The sequence below is a fragment of the Rhamphochromis longiceps genome, linkage group LG12 (genome assembly GCF_057381845.1).
Source record: "Rhamphochromis longiceps isolate RC_006_pf linkage group LG12, R_longiceps_female_GT1.1, whole genome shotgun sequence".
NCBI classification, from domain to species: Eukaryota; Metazoa; Chordata; class Actinopteri; order Cichliformes; family Cichlidae; genus Rhamphochromis; species Rhamphochromis longiceps.
This window is the reverse complement of record NC_140568.1, coordinates 45,387,186-45,406,295: the sequence shown is the minus strand read 5'-3', so window position 1 is coordinate 45,406,295 and position 19,110 is coordinate 45,387,186. Positions and strand designations below refer to the sequence as shown.

The 19,110-nt window shown below is 46.0% G+C and overlaps 1 protein-coding gene across 2 annotated transcripts; it reads right to left on the bottom strand.

The window, feature by feature from the left end:
* Positions 1-1,182: 1,182 nt before the first annotated feature.
* ercc6l (excision repair cross-complementation group 6-like) lies at positions 1,183-18,268 on the bottom strand. 2 transcript variants are annotated; one of them, XR_014914150.1, is made up of 4 exons: positions 18,065-18,268; positions 15,175-15,219; positions 3,079-6,995; positions 1,183-2,955 (listed from the first exon to the last, which is right to left on the bottom strand). XR_014914150.1 is itself a non-coding variant. In XM_085426611.1 (3 exons), exons 1-3 carry the CDS (start codon positions 18,118-18,120, stop codon positions 3,305-3,307), a joined length of 3,792 nt encoding a protein of 1,263 aa, XP_085282737.1. In that variant the 5' UTR covers positions 18,121-18,268; the 3' UTR covers positions 2,983-3,304. The 2 variants fall into 2 exon arrangements, 1 of the variants encoding a protein (XP_085282737.1); XM_085426611.1 differs by lacking the exon at positions 1,183-2,955 and having other exon boundaries at positions 2,983-6,995.
* Between the last annotated feature and the right edge of the window lie 842 nt (positions 18,269-19,110).

Here is a 19,110-nt window from a genome sequence, read left to right as displayed (position 1 = left end):
CCATCAACTGATAGAATATGAGGTTTATACAGGTCACTTATAACTTACAAGGGACCAAATGGCAATTAACAAACATACCAATCACCTTACACTTCATTGTCATTATGCTCTCAAAGACAACCAAGACTGAGGGAAGGCAAAATCAGTAGGAAAATAACTTCACTACAAAATAATCCATTATGGTAAAGAGTTTATCAAATGAATGTGTCGCACTGCAAAGGTGACTGTGAAGAAAGGATGTATGCACATCATGTATTATTTTGAATTTACCCCTTATGTAGGCACTTGTGTCTTGCGGGGTTATTGACTCAGAGGATGTCCCCGCAGAGATGCCTTCAGCCACAGGGCGCCCACTGTTTTGGCTGAGGGCCAACTGCTCAGCCTCTGTGAGTGGTGGTGGTGGAGGACCCCCACCTGTTTTTCGGGCCTCCGCTTTTTTTCTGTTGGCTATAACGGGTCACATTTGAGCATACAGAGTAAGCAAATATGTACTTGTAATGTGCTCAGATAATTTCAATAAGTGCTTACAGAAAGAAAATTAATGTAGCCTCTAACTGCAATTGATTTACATGGGACAAACAGACCAAGCACTATGGCTCATAATACAATTACACCTTACCTGTTTGGACTATATTTTTATATTTCATTTTTACTTGCTGCCAGGAACGTTTGGGGCCTGTTGGGTTGCACCTGCGCTCACATCACATCACAAAATAAAATGTATAAAATAACAAATAAAATAACATATGATAAAATAACGTGTTAAATGGGTGGAAATCCCTCGATCAATGTTTATATTAACACTCACGCATTGACTCTGTCGGCTATGTTTTGCCATGCATGCTTTTGCAGCTGTGGCTGTGTTACTTTTTTCCGCGGAATTTGCATGTTATCTGCAGATGCTGCCATCAGAATTTCGGCCTCAAGCGCTGTGAAATACATTGACCGCGCCTTCTTTCCCTCCGTCTCCATGGTGACTCGCTTAATCTGTGCTCCGCTTATCAGGGCTTTATGTATCCTCGTCCGCGCGCTTCACTTGGGGTTAAAGCAACTCCGCGTTGACTGAACTAATTGTTATCAGCCTTTCTGAAACCGAATATTCCGAGTTGGACAGTTCGGGGTTACTCAACCGTGAGTGTCGTTTTTCACTCTGAGTTTTCCAAACCGGCTTCCTGAAACAGGGCCCAGGTGTTGATCACAGACAAACAGCATAGTCACGTGATTTATCAGAACGCAGCTTCAGTCAGCCTGACGCTCAGTGGCGGTCCTAGCCTGTTTGGCGCCCTGGGCGAACACTCCCCCTGGCGTTACTTGCACTGCTGTAACTGCAGCCTCGTTGTCTCGTCTCTATATGCTGGACTGTCTGTAGCGGAGATGACAATAAAGTTTACTTTGACTTCAGCACCGCGCAGGCGCACCGAGGGCTCTCGAGCTCACTTTTCATGTATAGAATTTCGAAAAAACATCGCTGCTAAATCTGTATCATGATGTCTGGTGTTTTTGTGTTTGTTGCTTTGTTTTTATTTTGCGAGTTGGTTATTAGACGCCGCCCCGCCCTCTCCTCCCTGTGCCGCAAGCAGCAGGCGCACCTCCCAAACGGAGGGCGCCCTTACTCCCAGCAAATGGGCGATAGAAAACCGATCGGTGCCTACGACATTCCCAATATGCGCTGGCTGATGTCGGGGCAGAATGAGTACGAGCCCGTGTCAAAAACCGCTACTGCTGAGGCTTCAGGGAGCAAACTGACCAATGAGGCGCTGACTTTGAATACAGTGTTGTGCCAAAAACTGATTGCTGCCATAAGCTATAAATGACTTGTTGGTCTATAATATGTCAACTTTACATTTTTGGCAGTGACTTTTATATCTCCTTTATTTATCCAGTTAAAAAAAAAAAAAGTCAGAAATTGCAACAAATAAAACAGTTCTGTAAACACTTAAAGTGGGGAAAAGTCGGGATTGGTCATAATGAAAGTACAATAACACAGAGTTATTAAGATACTTTATGAAAAGGGGTAATTTTAAGGTTTTGCCTATAACCCTGTTATAAACCCTGTTAATGTAAAGATATTACTCACACTGGAAATCAGTTTTTGGCACAACACCGGCGCAGAGTCCAAGCAGTTTGTATTTATTTGTATTTGTATGTATTTGTATTTATCCAGAAAATAAACCAAGTTCATGTTTTTACCCCAAAATCTGAAAGCAGTGAGAAATCAGAACATTGAACCCGTAAAACTGACGTCAAACATTAACTAACTGGAATCTTACATCTTATGATGAGCTTCATTATTCTTCAGCTTCTTGCTCAAACAGTGAACTTGAAGAAGAATAATGTTGAATATTTGCACACCGGTGATCACAGAAACATGGAAATGAGCTGTTATGACCTCACACTGATGTTTCATGTTTTCTGGATTTGTTTCTGCTCAAATACTCTGACCTTCGCGACCTCATTGGACAGGAAGTGTGGGAACGCGTTCTCGCCGCTGTGTGCGTCTCGTCAGTTCTGCTTTGTAAACGTAGGTTTGCAGCACTGACTGTGAAGCGTTTCAGGAGATGACAAATCCCAACACGTTCGGTTCTAAAGGGGAATGTAACCAGGATTAAGAGCTGAGTCAGACGCTTCAGAGGGACCTAAACTCAGGTCTGACCCACCGATGTATCCTCAGCACTTCCTGCTGAGTTTATGTTCTGGTCTCTGCACAGCTGGATCACAGCTGTGTGAAGTCTTTTATGGGCCATCGGACGATTTAGTTATAATCTGTATATAAAAGATGGATGTAGCTTCCTGTTGTGAATCCTAAACCTGCATGAGGCTCCTGCTCAGCTGATCTGAGGCCCAACTGGATAAAACAGGAAGTTTATTTTGGTGGGTTTAGGGCGGGGAAAACTTTTGAGTAGGCCAAACGCTCTGCAGGAGATTTCTGTTTTCAGAGATGAAGCCGTTCATTACCTTAAAAATAACAGACATGAATTCAAATTAGACAGAAACATGAATTTTAATTTGACAAATTTCAAAGTATATTACAATAAGTACAGGTTACAGATGAAAATCAGATCAAAGATGAAAACTGACCGTTTCGTGGTGGATGATGACACACACCTGATTCTAGTTACATTACTGAAAGAAGAAGTTCAAACAGGAAGCTTTCTGCAATCAGCTGAGCTGTTCAAACATTAGTCACTCAGCGCGATCTCACGGAGAAGACGAACACGCCAGACACGTTTGAAAGATTTACAGCTTTGGCGTGAAGCGGCGGGCCGGCAGAGCTTGACCTCGCCGCCCCGATCGTCCTTTTCTGTTAGGATCTCCTCGCCACCTGACTCAGCTGCCGGTACAGCTGGATGGTCATGAGCTGGATCTCCGGATCTCCGGGTTTGATGTCGATGGCTCTGAGGAAGAAGTCCAGGGCCTCGTCCAGCTCAGCTTTGCTGTAGCACTCCCGCCCTCGCTGCACCAGCGAGTCGTAGCTCTCGTCCTCGACCTCCTTTACACCTGTCTCGGCGGTGCACTGATCCATCGCCTCGTTTGATACCAACTCAGGCTCGGTGGACGTTTCCTCCAGGAGGCTCCCTTCTCCATATTCCTCAGTGTCTCCTGACTCAAAGTCTCCTTCCTCCTCAAATTCCTCCTCCATCTCCTCTTCTACAAACTCCTCCTCTGAGTTTACAGTCTCTCCACTGGGTTCCTCCTCCTCAACCTCATCATGAGCCAAACCAATCATGTCCTCTTCGGCCTCATCTGAATGGACATCCGAAGCATCACCATCATCTTCATGGCTGTCCTGGTTGTCCATGTCCTCAATGATGGAATGGAGGAAGGAGCGGTGAGAAGCCACGGACGTGTTTCCACCAATGCTCTTTCGAGTACGGAGCGGCGTGGTGCCAGTGCACGCTGACTTTGGCGTCGATGCTCCGGAAACCTGGAAGGAGTTCTCAAGCTGCCCATCATCCTCCTCCTGCGTCTCCTCTTCACTGTCATAAATCACAGCAGCCTTTTTCTTCCTGATACCCACGACTGAGTCATGTGACTCATTGAGGCTGACGGCGCGGCCGTTGCTCGCGCTGTAACTTGATGCTTCTTTCTGCTGCCACTCACAAAGAGATTTACCCACGTCGAAACTTCCCTCCAGCTGCAGCTGAGACAGCAGCTCCTCCTCCTCCTCTTCCTGCAGCTCCTCCTCCTCTTCCTGCAGCTCCTCCTCCTCTTCCTGCAGCTCCGCCTCATCGTGATCGGCGCCACTGTCCTCCAGCTGTAGGTTGAAGTTGCCATTCAAAGACTCGAGCTCGCTGCCGATTCTGGATGATGTGTCGGCTCTGAGGCTCAAACTGGAGACGCGCAGCGCGGAAAGTCTTCTGTTCTCTGGAGGAGTGATGTGAGGAGACCCCAGCTCCATCTCGGAGTCATCGTACTTCAGGGTCAAATGTCCCATCATCTTCTGCTCATCTTCATCGGCTGCTGTAACATACAGACTCGCGGCCGCAGATTCATTGAGTCCTTCTCTGACTGAGGTGTCAGCTACGTCACCAGCCTCCATCAGCACCACAGACACCTCGATCGGATCTGCCGCCTCCAACAAGCTCCTTTCCAGCTTCACTGACGGGTGTTTCGGAGAATCCAGGTTCTGCTCAGCGAGGCTATGGTGGCTGACCTCTGCTGTGCTCTCCTCTGCAGTCAGATCAATCACTCCCTTGCTGAGATTCTCCAGAGTGGCCTCCTTCCCAGAAGCAGTCTGTTCCAAATCCACCACAGCTGGAGACCAGGCCAGGCTCGTGTCCTGCTTCGGATATGAAGGATGTGGTTTCTTCTCATGGGACCGCTCCCGGCTGTTGTTGTCTGCTGGGTATCGGAGCCATGCCGGCTCCGTGCTGGACACCATGCTCTCTGCCAGCTGCATCTGCAGCTCAGACTCCGCCTTCATGAGCTCCTGAGCCTTCTGGACCCGCCCTTCGATGTAATGATGCTCCTCTTGGTTCTCGAGGGCCTCGTCGTGGTTGATGTCAAGTGTAAACATGAGGTCATGGTCAGAAATCCCAAACATCTCCATGGTGTGGAGGTGTGTGATATGTTTGTCGAGCTCAGGGTCGGTGCGCCGGTGCCTGGCGTGCAGCGCCTGAAGCTGGAGCTGTGTAGAGGAGGACCGCGTGTCCTCCAAGGTGAAGAGCTCCTTCAACTCCTGTTTGCTGAAGTACCGAAACGGGTTCTTTTTGTCCCCGGTATTCTGCCTAATAAGAGAGTCTTTGAAAACCTGCCGGCGGTAAATCTTCTCCTCCACAGTGCCGCAGGTGATCAGCCTGTAGATGACGACGTTTTCAGTCTGGCCTATGCGGTACGCCCTGTCAACGGCCTGGGCGTCTGTCGCAGGGTTCCAGCTGGGGTCGTAGATGACCACCCTGTCGGCTGCTGTTAAGGTGATGCCGACTCCACCGACCTGGGTGGTGAGGAGGAAGACGGAGTACCGTTTGTCAGTCTGGAACAGAGAGATGAGCCTCTCTCGCTCTGCGATCTGAGTGATGGTTCCATCTAGCCGCAGCACTTTGAAGCCTCTGTTGCCCAGGATGCGCTCGATGATGTCGAGCACCTTCCTGTAATGGGCAAAGACGAGGGTGCGGTGGCCTTCCTGCCTGAGCCGATCTAGGAGAGAGAAAAGAAAGACCATCTTCCCAGACTCTGAGATCAAGGTGTGATCAGGAACGCTGATGATGCTGTGATCGTTGGCCTCTGTGGTCTCCTGGCAGTCAGCTGCACTCTCCTCCAAGCCTAACTTGGCTATGGCGGCAGCAGAGAGGAGCCTCGGGTGGTCGCACAGCTTTTTCAGAATGTTTAACTCAGCTAGAGGCGATCGGGTGGTCAGCAGGAGCTCTCTGATGTGGTCCAGCGATATGAACTGCCTGTAGATGTCCTCCTGAACGGCACTCAGGTAAGTCCAGACAATCAGGTCGTTTTTTCTCGTCAATTTGGGCATCACCGCTCCAGAGTCTGCTTCAAGGTTTGGAACATGGTCTTCCATGTCCTCCAAGTGTTCCTTGTTACGTGTGCTGTTTGTTTTGTTTTTCTGTACTTCGGACTTGGTCCTGCGCAGGAAATACGGTTTTATTATTGCCATCAGGTTCTCTGACATCCGGGATCCCAGTGCCTTTTCTCCTGGAGTGGCGTCCTTCTCCCGGGCCCGGGTGATGGGGTTCTCGTACTCCGCTTTGAATGTTTTCGCCATGCCGAGGAGGGTGCCCTGACAGGCAAAGTCGAAGAGAGCCCACATTTCTCTCAGGTTGTTCTGGACCGGAGTTCCTGTGAGTAGAACTCGGTTCTTGGACGGTATGGCGTAGGCACTTTTGGCGGTTTTGGTGGTTGTGCTTTTTATCTTGTGAGCCTCGTCCAGGATCATATAGTCCCATGTGAACTCTTTGCCATTGTAGGTGGACAGCTGCTGCCAGTTGTTTAAGAGCATCGTGTAGGTGGTGATGATGACGCCGCCCCTCCTCTGAACTTTCTCCAGATTCCTGGTCCTCTCTCCTTTGCTGATGCCATGAAACTCCTTCACCCTCATGCCCGGAGTCCATTTGGAGAACTCCTTGGTCCAGTTTGTGATGAGGGAAGTCGGCATGATCAGGAGTGTGTGTTTAGCCAGCTCATTGTCGTACATGCCAGAGAGGAATGATATCACCTGGATGGTTTTGCCCAGTCCCATGTCATCAGCTAAAATCCCGCCTTTCCGGCCATCTCTGTAGAGACTGTACAAGAAGGCCACTCCATCCCTCTGGTAGTCGTACAGCTTGTCATACAGCTCTTTAAAAAGCATTAAACCGCTGCTGTTAACATTAACAAACTCGTCATCATCTTCCTCCAAGTCATTCTCAGCGATGAGCTCTTCGATTTTTTTGATCCGGCTTTCCAGTTTGTGACTGTGGTGAATGTTGTAAGCCAGTCTGAAGAACTCCAGCGCTTTGTGCAGGTCTCCCTGTCGGGCAGCGTCTTTGCCATCTTGAATGAACCTGAACGAAAGCAAAGCAAACGTCATTAGTAAGTAATGCTAGAGCTGGGCGATAGAACGATAACGATATGTATTGTGAAATAACCTTTTCTCGATAGAAAAATTAAACTATTGTGATAGACCTCACCGCTCTTGTCCTCTTAAAAAAAAAAGAAGAAAAAAAAAAAGAAGAACAGCCAATCCAAATTAAGTAGCGCAGAGCCGAACCAATCACAGCCGCAGCGTCACGTCACGTGACTTGTTGCGTACAGCACAAGTGCCAAGCCGCACATGTGTATTTGTTTGGGAAGCAGCCAGCCGCCGTGCCGCCGGGTAACGGAGGAAATGAGTGTGCCGAGAGCGCGACCGAAGGTTACCGAGGAGAAAACAGACGATGGTTCCAACGCCGGAGAGATTGTCGAACGGAAGAGCCACAGAAGCTCCGTAGTGTGAAGGTATTTCTGCTATTTCAAGTCTGACAAAAACAGAGCAGCGTTCACTGTCATACACAGAAAGGATCCACGATTTACTGGCTGAATCAAAATAAATGTAAACAAAAATCTGAAGTACGGTTTCTTCATGAGGAACAAATAACCATCAACTCAAATACTTGGTTCTCATTGAACAGAAATGTCTATGAACTTGTAAGAACTGTGTAGGACATGAATCAGTCTGTGTCAGATCCTCAATCTGACATTTCCACTGAAGTCACGGGTAAGAGGCAAGTGGAACCAAGATCGAGGCCGTTTGCTTTGTGAAGTTTGCAAAGACTGCTAAATTTGGCCAAAGGTAGTTCACTCTTTGCAACATAGTAGCTGCTCTAAACAGATTTCTCAGGTTTATTTTTAGTATGCTTTTTTGCAATTGGTGTTTGTTCTGGGAAAGATATTGCAGACTGAGCAATAATGCATTTCTTGCATTTCTCATGGGTTCTGATGGGGTCTTTCTTAAAATGACTGGTCCCAGTAACAAAGGCGCTTGTCGACTCACAACACACCCGGCAGAACATCATGTTATTTAGCTCGTCATATTCCAGCCACAGAAATTCTTTTGTCCATGAAACTGCTGCGCTTTTTTTTTTTCTTTTTGCCTTATAGTCTGATTTGTCATAACTTCTCCGTTTTGTGGTAAGCTTTTCTTTGGCTGTCACTTCTTCACGCTGACCTGTCTTATTTGGCTCAGCAGAACTAAAATATATGTCCTGCTGCTTTTACACACACTCACATAACGCTCAGCGATCAACCTCTCACATGTTTAAGCTGCGGGAGATTTCACTTGTCACGTTTGAACAGTAAGCTAATGAGTGATAAGACGATGTCAGAGGAATTGGTGCACAATTAATCGTCACTGATCAATCAGTGTCACATATTGACAGTGGCTCATCGATGCCAGTGACATAATTACTCAGCTACATTGGCGAAAGAATGCAAAAGCATAGAATGCGGAAGCAAATCCCAATTTCTGAAAAGACACTACGGTAAATAGGCTAAACTTATATCGAGGTCTACAGAGCTACCGGTTCAGCAGCTCACCGGTTCAAGCTAGGCTAATAAACTATGGAGCTTCTTCTACAACTGCTATACACCCATTTCAAAGGCGTACACGTGCAACTACATTCACTCAGAAGTTATAAAATTTAAAGCACATTCATATTTTTCCTTCCTATGACAGCCCGACGGGCAGGGCTGAGTTAGATTTTGGTAGCCCGACTGGAAAAATCGCTAGCCCCGGGACGTCGGGCTAGCGATTTTGCGAGCCCTGCGATCAGCTGATCATTGATCAGTTTCATGATTGAAGTAGCAGCAGGAGAGAGAGAGGTTGTTAAGCTTAACGCTGGAATGCTTTACAAACATTCAGAGATGAACTTACACACTTGCTTTACTTCTCTCTGGAATCACTTCCTCGGAGATGAAATGTTGGGTTGTTAGCGAGGCTACAAACGCTCAACCAGACCACTGTGGAGCAGGGAAATTATTTTACTGCTATTGTTAAATAATAAATATAATCTGCAGCATGGATATTGCATTCAGGGGTTGAACAGTGTGTGTCTTTCAGAAAGGCTAAAAGTCACAGGCTGACAGGAAACAGGCTTGCAGAGAGTTTGCAGAAGTGAAAGTCCTGAGGTTAGAAAGTGAGTTTGTGGAAATCACCTTTAACCGCCCTCTGCTCGCCAACACTGAGATCACTGCGGCTCACAGTCACGACTGCCAGGAACCTCTGCTCAGTCCTGACTGCACTTACAGTCAGCGCCCATGACTAACAGTTATAGAGTGCTGGGTTCATCATGATCAACGGGAAGCCTGACACCTGCTGGTGAAAGGCCGCAACTACAAGAGACAGCACTAAACCAGAAACTGCAGCTCCTCTGAAACCAGAGCAGAAAGACTGGAGAGGAGCTACAGAAAAGCACAGCTACAGTCTTTAAAAGGTTTCTCATGTCTGATTCTTAGATAAAGATATTTCAGTGCTGTTGGAACACAGAACCAAAACAAACAAAGATGCGACTAGGGCTGGGGCCTAACATTTTCTTATAATGTTAGGCCATTATAAGAAAATTAAATATCGCAATAGAATACGGGTAAAACGCACATGCACAGTGCCTTTGTTTACATACGCACATGGCGGCGACGGAGAACGAGAATGGCGAAAGCGGATCAATGAATGAAACTGATGAACCAGAACTGGTTTGTAAAAATGCTGCAGCTTCACTGGTGTGGAACTGGTTTGGCTTTCGTCCGTCAGACACACAACAAAGCACAGTTTTTGGTAGAGCATGCTAGCGGGCCGTCGTTATTACCAAACCGATTTTATGTGCACGGCGCTCAAAAATCTGTCAAATGTTTCAGTACGACTTTGTTGAGCTACGAAGCCGCACCACTTGATGGATTTTCCGAGCGTTACGGCTGTCGTAGGCGGAGCCTCGCGGAGTGATACGCACTGTGCTTCAACATAATATTACCGTATTGTGTGTGTATAACCTGATTGGTGCGACGGCACGGGAGCTTCGTCTACACGCCAGAAACAGAACAGTCTTAAAAAGAAAAAACTGATCTCAGATCAGCCACACGCTGTAATAATAATTTAAATCAAGTAAAATGTGTTTTTAACTAACGTCTAAATTGTGATATTAGCACAGAATCAAATATTTAATGGATGAATTAATGCACCTTAAAATGCTTCAGTAAACTGCGACGTGTGGAAAACAGATCCAGGACATTTATGATCCCATCCCCACTCAAACACTGACGTCCTCTCAGCCTCTGTGCTTGTGACAAACAGGCTTCTAATGTCAGTGACTCATGAAGATATGAGCTAGGGCTGCCACAAACGATTATTTTATTAGTCGTAGAGCTGGGCGATATAAGATTTTTTCATATCACGATATCAGCCAAATAACTATATTTGTAAGATTTAAATGTGCCGTTGCTCACAAGTAAAATGTGAAATAATCAGCAGCTTGTTTTGATTTAAATATTTATTTCCCATAATAAGTTCAACAGGGTAGATGTACTTAAGGAACATGAGACTTTTTCAGATAAATAAAGGCAAATATTGCAAACTACACAAAAGGCAGCCGCTAAAGCGTTTAAGTTTCAAAATAGAACAAACGAAACAGACTAAACTGTCAATTCCACTTAGAAACAAAATATTAATTCTAAAATAAAATCTTAGTTTGTTTTACAGAAGATCAGACAAAACAGACAAATCCCACCCTCCGTTTGGCAAATCTGATCACGCCGCCATCTTCCTCATGCCAAAATACAAACAAAGGCTGAAACAGGAAGTTCCGGTTCAGAGGAAGGTCGCGCGCTGGACGGATCAATCGGTGGCCGCGTTACAGGACGCACTCGATGACGCAGACTGGGGCATGTTCAGAAACAGCTCCGACGATGACGTCAACGTGTTTACGGAAGCGGTTGTGGGATTCATTGGGAAACTAGCGGATGATACCATGGAGACAAAGACTATCACAACGTTTCCCAACCAGAAGCCGTGGGTGGATAAAACCATCCGCGACGCTCTGAGATCCCGCACCGCTGCCTACAACACGGGACTCATGACGGGGGACATGGACCCGTACAAAGCCACGTCATATAACGTGCGGAGGGCAGTGAAAGAGGCGAAGCAGCGCTACGGGAGGAAACTAGAGTCACAACTCCAACAGAGTGACTCTAGGAGCCTGTGGCGGGGACTAAGGACAATAACGGACTATAAAGCACCAACAACCGGTATGACGAACGCGGCCGTGACTCTGGCAGACGAGCTGAACACTTTCTATGCTCGCTTCGAGGCTGCAGCTAAGGTCTCCAACAATGCTAGTGTTGGCGGCGCTAACGGCTGCAGACAGGAAGATACTGCCAGCACCGGAAACGTGCTCGTCATCTCCGAGCATGAAGTAAGGAGAGCCTTCAAGAGAGTGAACACCAGGAAAGCAGCAGAACCAGACGGCATCCCAGGTCGTATCCTCAGAGACTGCGCATACCAGCTAGCTCCTGTGTTCACTGAGATATTCAACATCTCTTTATCTCAGTCGGTGATCCCCACATGCTTCAAAGAGTCCATCATTGTTCCTGTCCCGAAGAAACCCCACCCTGCTTCTCTCAATGACTATCGCCCTGTAGCCCTCACCTCAGTAGTGATGAAGTGCTTTGAACGCCTGGTCAGAGACTTCATCATTTCTTCACTACCAGACACACTGGACCCACTACAGTTCGCTTACCGTCCAAATCGTTCCACAGACGATGCCATCTCTCATCTCCTCCACACATCACTCACTCACTTGGACACTAGAAGGGGGAATTATGTTAAAATGCTCTTCATAGACTACAGCTCTGCATTTAACACCATAATTCCCTCCACACTCACCACCAAGCTGGAGCATCTGGGACTCAGCTCATCTATGTGTCAGTGGATCTCCAACTTCCTAACTGGCAGACCACAGGCAGTAAGGATGGGCGGACATGTCTCAGCCTCCACCACTCTCAGCACTGGAGCCCCCCAGGGGTGTGTTCTGAGCCCCCTGCTGTACTCTTTGTACACATATGACTGTGTGGCCACTACCAGCTCCACCACCATCATCAAGTTTGCTGACGACACCGTCGTGGTGGGCCTGATCTCTGATAACAACGAGACGGCCTACCTGAAGGAGATTAGGAATCTGGAGAACTGGTGCCAGAGGAACAACCTCCTTCTAAACGTCAGTAAGACAAAGGAGCTGATAGTGGACTTCAGCACTAAGCAGGAGAGGAACTACCAGACCCCCGTCATCAACGAGTGCCCAGTGGAGAGAGTGGACAGCTTCAAATACCTCGGAGTTCACATCACGCAGGACCTGTCATGGTCCTGTCACATCAACACCGTGGTGAAAAAGGCCCGACAGCGTCTCTACCACCTCAGACGCTTGAGAGACTTCCAACTGCCCTCCAAGGTGCTCAGGAACTTTTACTCCTGCACCATAGAGAGCATCCTGACGGGAAACATCTTAACCTGGTTCGGGAACAGCACCATGCAGGACAGACGAGCTCTACAGAGGGTTGTGCGGTCAGCTGAGCGCACCATCCGCTCCGAGCTCCCTGACCTGCACTCAATCTACAGCAGGCGGTGCTGGACCAAGGCCAGGAAGATGGTGAAGGACCTCAGCCATCCCAACAACAGACTGTTCTCTCTGCTGAGGTCAGGAAAGCGATTCCGCTCCCTGAAGACCAACACAGAGAGACTGAGGAGGAGCTTCTTCCCACAGGCGATACGGTCTCTCAATCACACCACCACACAGTACTGACCCACACATACAGTTCTTACACACACACTGGACTTTCTGGACTTTGGTTTTGCACAACACTGGTCACTATATTCTTCATTTCCAGTTAATACTTGTACAGCTGCTGTTATTGTGCATATATTTATTTATATTTAGATTTCTTCATACATTCTTATATAGTTCTATATTGTGTATTTTGTTGTACAGTTATTTTATTTTCAACTTTAATTTATATATTTTATCTTATTCTCCCCAGTTAAATTTACCCTTCATTCTAATTTGTGTTGTACAGTTATTTCATTTTTAACCTTAATTTATATTTTATTCCTTCCTAGTTAAATTTACCCTTTTTAATTTTTCATATTTATTTCCTATCTTATTCATAGCCTTTTCCTTTTTTGTTCTCTTTAGGTCACGAGCAGTTGTCCAAGCATTTCACTACATATCGTACTGTGTATGACTGTGTACGTGACAAATAAAATTTGAATTTGAATTTGAACTGACTAACTTTTGTCAACATCAAATAAACTGAGAACTAAAAGGAAATTCTCGACCTCTCCTTGTTGTATAGCTGAGCTTTTCAAACAGCTGTAACAGTTACTTTAGTCTGACAAAAGCCGAATGACGAATCAGCGCTTCCAGTCAGAGACTGAGCTGCACCGCTTTATTGTATTTCCAGACTTGCTTTCGGCACATTTACAGTGCAGCTGCTCTGTTTTTGTCAGACTTGAAATAGCAGAAATACCTTCACACTACGGAGCTTCTGTGGCTCTTCCGTTCGACAATCTCTCCGGCGTTGGAACCATCGTCTGTTTTCTCCTCGGTAACCTTCGGTCGCGCTCTCGGCACACTCATTTCCTCCGTTACCCGGCGGCACGGCGGCTGGCTGCTTCCCAAACAAATACACATGTGCGGCTTGGCACTTGTGCTGTACGCAACAAGTCACGTGACGTGACACTGCGGCTGTGATTGGTTCGGCTCTGCGCTACTTAATTTGGATTGGCTGGGTTTTTTTTTTTTTAAGAGGACAAGAGCGGTGAGGCCTATCTCAATAGTTTAATTTTTCTATCGAGAAAAAGTTATTTCACAATACATATCGTTATCGTTCTATCGCCCAGCTCTAATTAGTCGACTAATCAGATCATCATCCATTGGACATAAAACTACAGCTTATTGCACCAGCAGCATCTGCTCTTATATAACTATCATTATCTTACAGCTTTAAGTGTTTAAGGTGCTAACTAAAAATAAAGACAAGATGATAGTTTATTAAATTTTAATTAAATCTGCAGATTGTCTCGGTGAAGTTTAATGAACTCCTTGCTATCTAAAATATAACAGGACACCGGAGTAAATTCTCGAGCGTCTCACACTTCTGATAATCAGTTGTCTGCTTGACGTTTATTCAGCTGTGTAAAAACTATAACTTTAATCTCAGCCAAACCGATTTACTCAGGAACAAATAAAATACTGAAAAAAGCCAAACAATAACATGTTTAAGTTATCTAAGTGACTCATATATCATGTTTAACCTGAGTAGCGAAAGACGGCGGTGATCTGAAAATGTGCCGGGAGTTGTGCCGTTCTCGGCGGCTTCAGTGACCCTTGAGCTTTCGGCTCGCTATGGAGCTGGTGGGTAACAGACGTCTCTGAAAACGTCGAAGCACTTTTGCAAATATGCGATATCTTGATAAACCGAGCAGATATTTGATGTTTACACAGCTACATTCTCGCCTGAAAATATGTTAAAAGTTTATTTTGTGACCCAGAAAGATTAATAAGAGTAATATTAAAACTTAGTAGCGGCTGCCATTGTTGGAAACTGGAGTTTGGCTGGGCCGCGCTATGAATTCTGGGATATGGTGGGCCACGAAGGACACACCCGACCCATCCTTCAAATTCGGGGAAAAGGAGGACGCATTTGTCGGCCATATTCGGAGGAGTCTACGAATTTGGACAGCCTTCGGCGCGTCGCTGTGACGTAATCGGTCTACAAATGCGGCCTCAGGAGGATGCAGCCCATGAATTTGGACACGACCTAGGTCACAGCTACGATACCGGGGATTGCTTCTTCTTCTGGGTTTAACGGCAGCTGGCATCCTTGTCGATGCAGTGCTGCCATCTTCTGTTTCAGTCCGTTATTACACTCTTAAATCTTACTACTTATTCCTGCGTCTTTCAGGATCTTACAAAGCTTCAAACAAAGCATCAACTATTAAATTAGTCGGCGACAATTTTGATAGTCGTCTAATCGTAGCAGCCCTAATCTGATCATCACACATTAATAGTAAAAGAACGCGGCTTCGGTCTACTTCAGGGTTTCGCAGAGCAGCGACTCACCTGAACAGTTACTGATCCCAGACTCAGGACAAAGAAAATCCTGCCTCCACTTACAGTGGATGTGACGGGTCATTGCATTAGATTAGTGGTGTGTGTGTGGTACCTGTGGTAAGTTTCCATTTCGTCTTCTGTGTCGATGGACAAAGACCTGCAGAGAAAGTCTGAGTGAAAATCAAACAAACTGATAAATAAGCACCACAAACAATGAAGCTTCTCATTCAGCTTCACTGTTCTGGAGTTTTTTGCCTGAGTGTAACACCACCTCCCATTACAGGTACCAAGTGTCAGACCGAAATCATGCAGCAGTTCAGAGATCACACACCCACATATTTCGCCTGAGAGTCCACTCAGAGAGCCACAGGACCTGATATTCACCCTCACCTGAAGAACACCTGAAGCCTTCGCTCCAGGAATAAGAAACACATCCATAAATCTGCTTAAATAGTTTAGTCTGTTTCTGTCTTGGAGCAACTGTGACCCACATCGTTTCCTTAGGGATTAATAAAGTGTTCTGATTCCGGTTTCAGTCCTGTGTTCACACCTGCGGGCTTTTACCTGCAGGTGTGAACAGCCAGTGTTCCAGATCTACTGGCGTTTAGATCAACTGGCGTTGGTCGAACAGATGTGTGGCAGTCTTGCGTTTCAGGAGCTGCTACCGACAAACCAGCAAAAAAAACGCCAAATGTGTCACCTGTGACACTTGTGAGGTTGTCTCAAACACACTCCGTCAGTCTTGATGCTGTTGAACAACAAAATGTTTAAAATGTGGCGAGTTTACCTGGTGATATCCTCACGCGCGACGCAATCGCAAAAACAGCAAACAAGTAACACCACGCCGATGTTGTTCACAGGACAGCAAGAGTAAACGATCGGGAGACTCTTGTCGTCGTTATCGTTCCCCTCGCACGGTTTATTTCTCCGGTTTCAGCGTTTTTGCTTCACAACTACAGCGAGCTGTTTACTTTGTGCACTAACATGGACTCGAGTCAACCAGCGCCACCTCTGGCCAAGTGCCACAGCCTACAGCCAGATCAGCCTGTGACACACATCTGCAGCACGTTTGAATTCGTGTCATGCACATTTGTACCTTTCAATTGTGTCTGTTTGTGCGTCATGCAAAGAAACCTTTGAAATGAATGAAATGATATCATATATTCCTTATTGGCCTACATTTGTACAAAATTCCAAATTATATACACAAAGTCATAGAAATCACCACTCCAATTGGTCATCATGATTTTAATATTCTCTTTTCCCATAACAATGAAATACGCCTTGGACAAATATGACACATCAATATTTCATTAGTGTTGTCACATCACATCCTGTAAGCATCATCTGTCTGTGTCTTTTCCCTGAAAATGAATATTTCCAGCCAATATAGGCAATTCATCAACATGGCTGGAGTTATATACAGTCTGTATAAGTGTGGTTAATCTAATGAACATTTGTAAGGAGACGGCAGTTACTGTGAATCCACAGCAGTTACACAGTGATTAGTAATAAACAGCCAGTGAGAGTGAGTGGATTTAAGAAAGTCAGTGACTCAGGTGTGTCGCTTGGTTTGTCATCTGTTTGTGAGACTGGAGGAGACGTAGAAATCCTTTGTTTTAAATCTTAGTTAGGAAGATTCCTGTTTGAAAACAAGCACGTTTTGTGAGAAATGCAAGAAGTACATCTGCAGAAAGCACACCGTTACATTCTGTCCATCATGTGGACAAAATTGAAAATGTTGAGCATTGAAAAACTGAGAACGTTGGGCAAGTTCAAAATACGTGTTTGTAAGAACGAAAAACCAAACTGTTCCTAAAATAGTTATGGAAAGTCTAACTGTTGTATGTCTGTGTTCTACATGTTTATCTGATGGAAAATAAAGTTGCTATTGTTTTATTGCAGTTTTTGGATAATTCTGAGTGGATTTACACAGTACGGGTCAAAATGACCTGCAACAAAATCAATGTCACTTTTTTGTTTTTCAACATAATACAAGGGTTCATTTCCAAAACTTGCTTATGATCTTCAATTTGTAGCAGATCCACTATCACACAGCAGCTGGAGCAGTTTCAAATGGAGCTCAGTCCACTGCTACCATAGCCCACTACTAGATTAACTTGTGACACATCTGCACCTGCTGCTATGATGAGTAGAGGCTGAGTGGCTGCACTTACCCCTGGTACATCCAAATCTACCCACAAACATGTTGAAAGATGCAATGCCAGCAATGTGGATTGTCAACACTGAAAACAATCAGTAAGCAAAGACAACAGGGATCATTTGTTTCTGTTTATTTAGCACCCACAACATTTGTAGTCGCCTTCTGCACAGGGGAAGTCCACACACACTGTGTGGTACCACTTTCCACAGAAGGTGCATTCAGTCTGCAAGATTGAATGAGATTGTCAGAGTCATTGTCTGACTGTTTATTACTAATCACTGTGTAACTGCTGTACATTCACAGTAACTGCCATCTCCTTACACATCCATCCATCCATTCACTTCCGCTTATCCTTTTCAGGGTCGCGGGGGGCGCTGGAGCCTATCCCAGCTGTCATAGGGCGAGAGGCGGGGTACACCCTGGACAGGTCGCCAGTCTGTCGCAAGGCTAACACACAGGGACAGACAACCATTCGCACTCACATTCACTTCCACATTCACAGCTAGTGGCAATTTGGATTATCCAATTAACCTATCCCCACAAGCTGCATGTCTTTGGACGTGAGGATATCACCAGGTAAACTCGCCACATTTTTAAACATTTTGTTGTTCAACAGCATCAAGACTGACGGAGTGTGTTTGAGACAACCTCACAAGTGTCACAGGTGACACATTTGGCGTTTTTTTGCTGGTTTGTCGGTAGCAGCTCCTGAAACGCAAGACTGCCACACATCTGTTCGACCAACGCCAGTTGATCTAAACGCCAGTAGATCTGGAACACCGGGACCTCACACGGCACAGCCTGTTAGCCGCTCGCTAACGATTCGAGCTTTACTTACTTCTCCAGCTTCTCCGAAATCTGCCAGACCTCTCCGGTACCGTTGGCCCCGTCCATCCCGCCGTTACAGCTGTACCTCCGCCTATAAACTGCTCGAAGGCGCGACTTTAACGATTATTTGTCCTCAAACTAAACTCCGAACTCTCCGAGGAGCCGCTGCCTGTTTCTATGTTTAAACTCGAGGATCATCCCCCACCGATTTGTCACAGCGAATCAGAGATGACACTTTGGGGACATGACGACTACGTTATCCAATCGGAGAAGCGGTGTTGAGTGCTATAAGGCGGGACCCCAGTAAACGTTCAGCCAATGAGCAGCCGAGCGGCACGCGCGAGCAGGAAAACGTGATGTGCGATACCACTGATTTCCTTTCCGATCCGATAGCAAGTAATATCCAGGGTGGTATCGACGATACTGATCCGATACTTTGTACAAAAACTTATTTTATTTATTGTATCTCAAACTATAGCGTCACAATGATTACAGGACATCAGATTTCTTGTTCTTATCACTTAATAATGCAGGGTTCATCATATAGAAATAAAAAACCTCAAGTTTTGCCCTATTTGAACACGTTGCCTGCAGCAGTAAAGGACTCTGTGAGAGACGTCTGTCTCGCCCTAGCAGCACCTGTCCCTGTCCTCCTCTTCAGTTCGCCTCAACATAAGCTCGTCATATTCTGTGATATGATTTACTCTGAGGCAGGGGCGATTTTAGCCCATTTTTGGGGGTTCATTCAAAAATGAATCAAAGCACCCACAAAGATTTCTTACTTTTTTTGACAATATTTGCTGTTTGACTAACACACTACTAAAATATAAAAAGCATACAGTACTTGGTTGAGACGTAAGATTTTAACAACAAAAGTATAGATTACCCCCCCCCCCCCCCCCCCCCCCACACACACACACACACACACACAAAAAAGAATGGTTTGTTCCAGCTCTCTTGCTCCGTTGCTGCCAGAGCGATGGTGGCTGAGACGCAGCAGAGCGGAGGTGTAAGTGCCTGGCTTAAAACAGGACACATTAGCTGCATTTAACCTTC

Excerpts from the sequence above, each read along its gene's own strand:
- ercc6l (XM_085426611.1), bottom strand. The coding sequence starts at position 18,120 with ATGGACGGGGCCAACGGTACCGGAGAGGTCTGGCAGATTTCGGAGAAG. Across the intron at positions 15,220-18,064 it reads ATTTCGGAGAAGCTGGAGAA|GTCTTTGTCCATCGACACAG; the intron begins GTAAGTAAAGCT and ends CTTTCTCTGCAG. Across the intron at positions 6,996-15,174 it reads GAAATGGAAACTTACCACAG|GTTCATTCAAGATGGCAAAG; the intron begins GTACCACACACA and ends GCTTTCGTTCAG.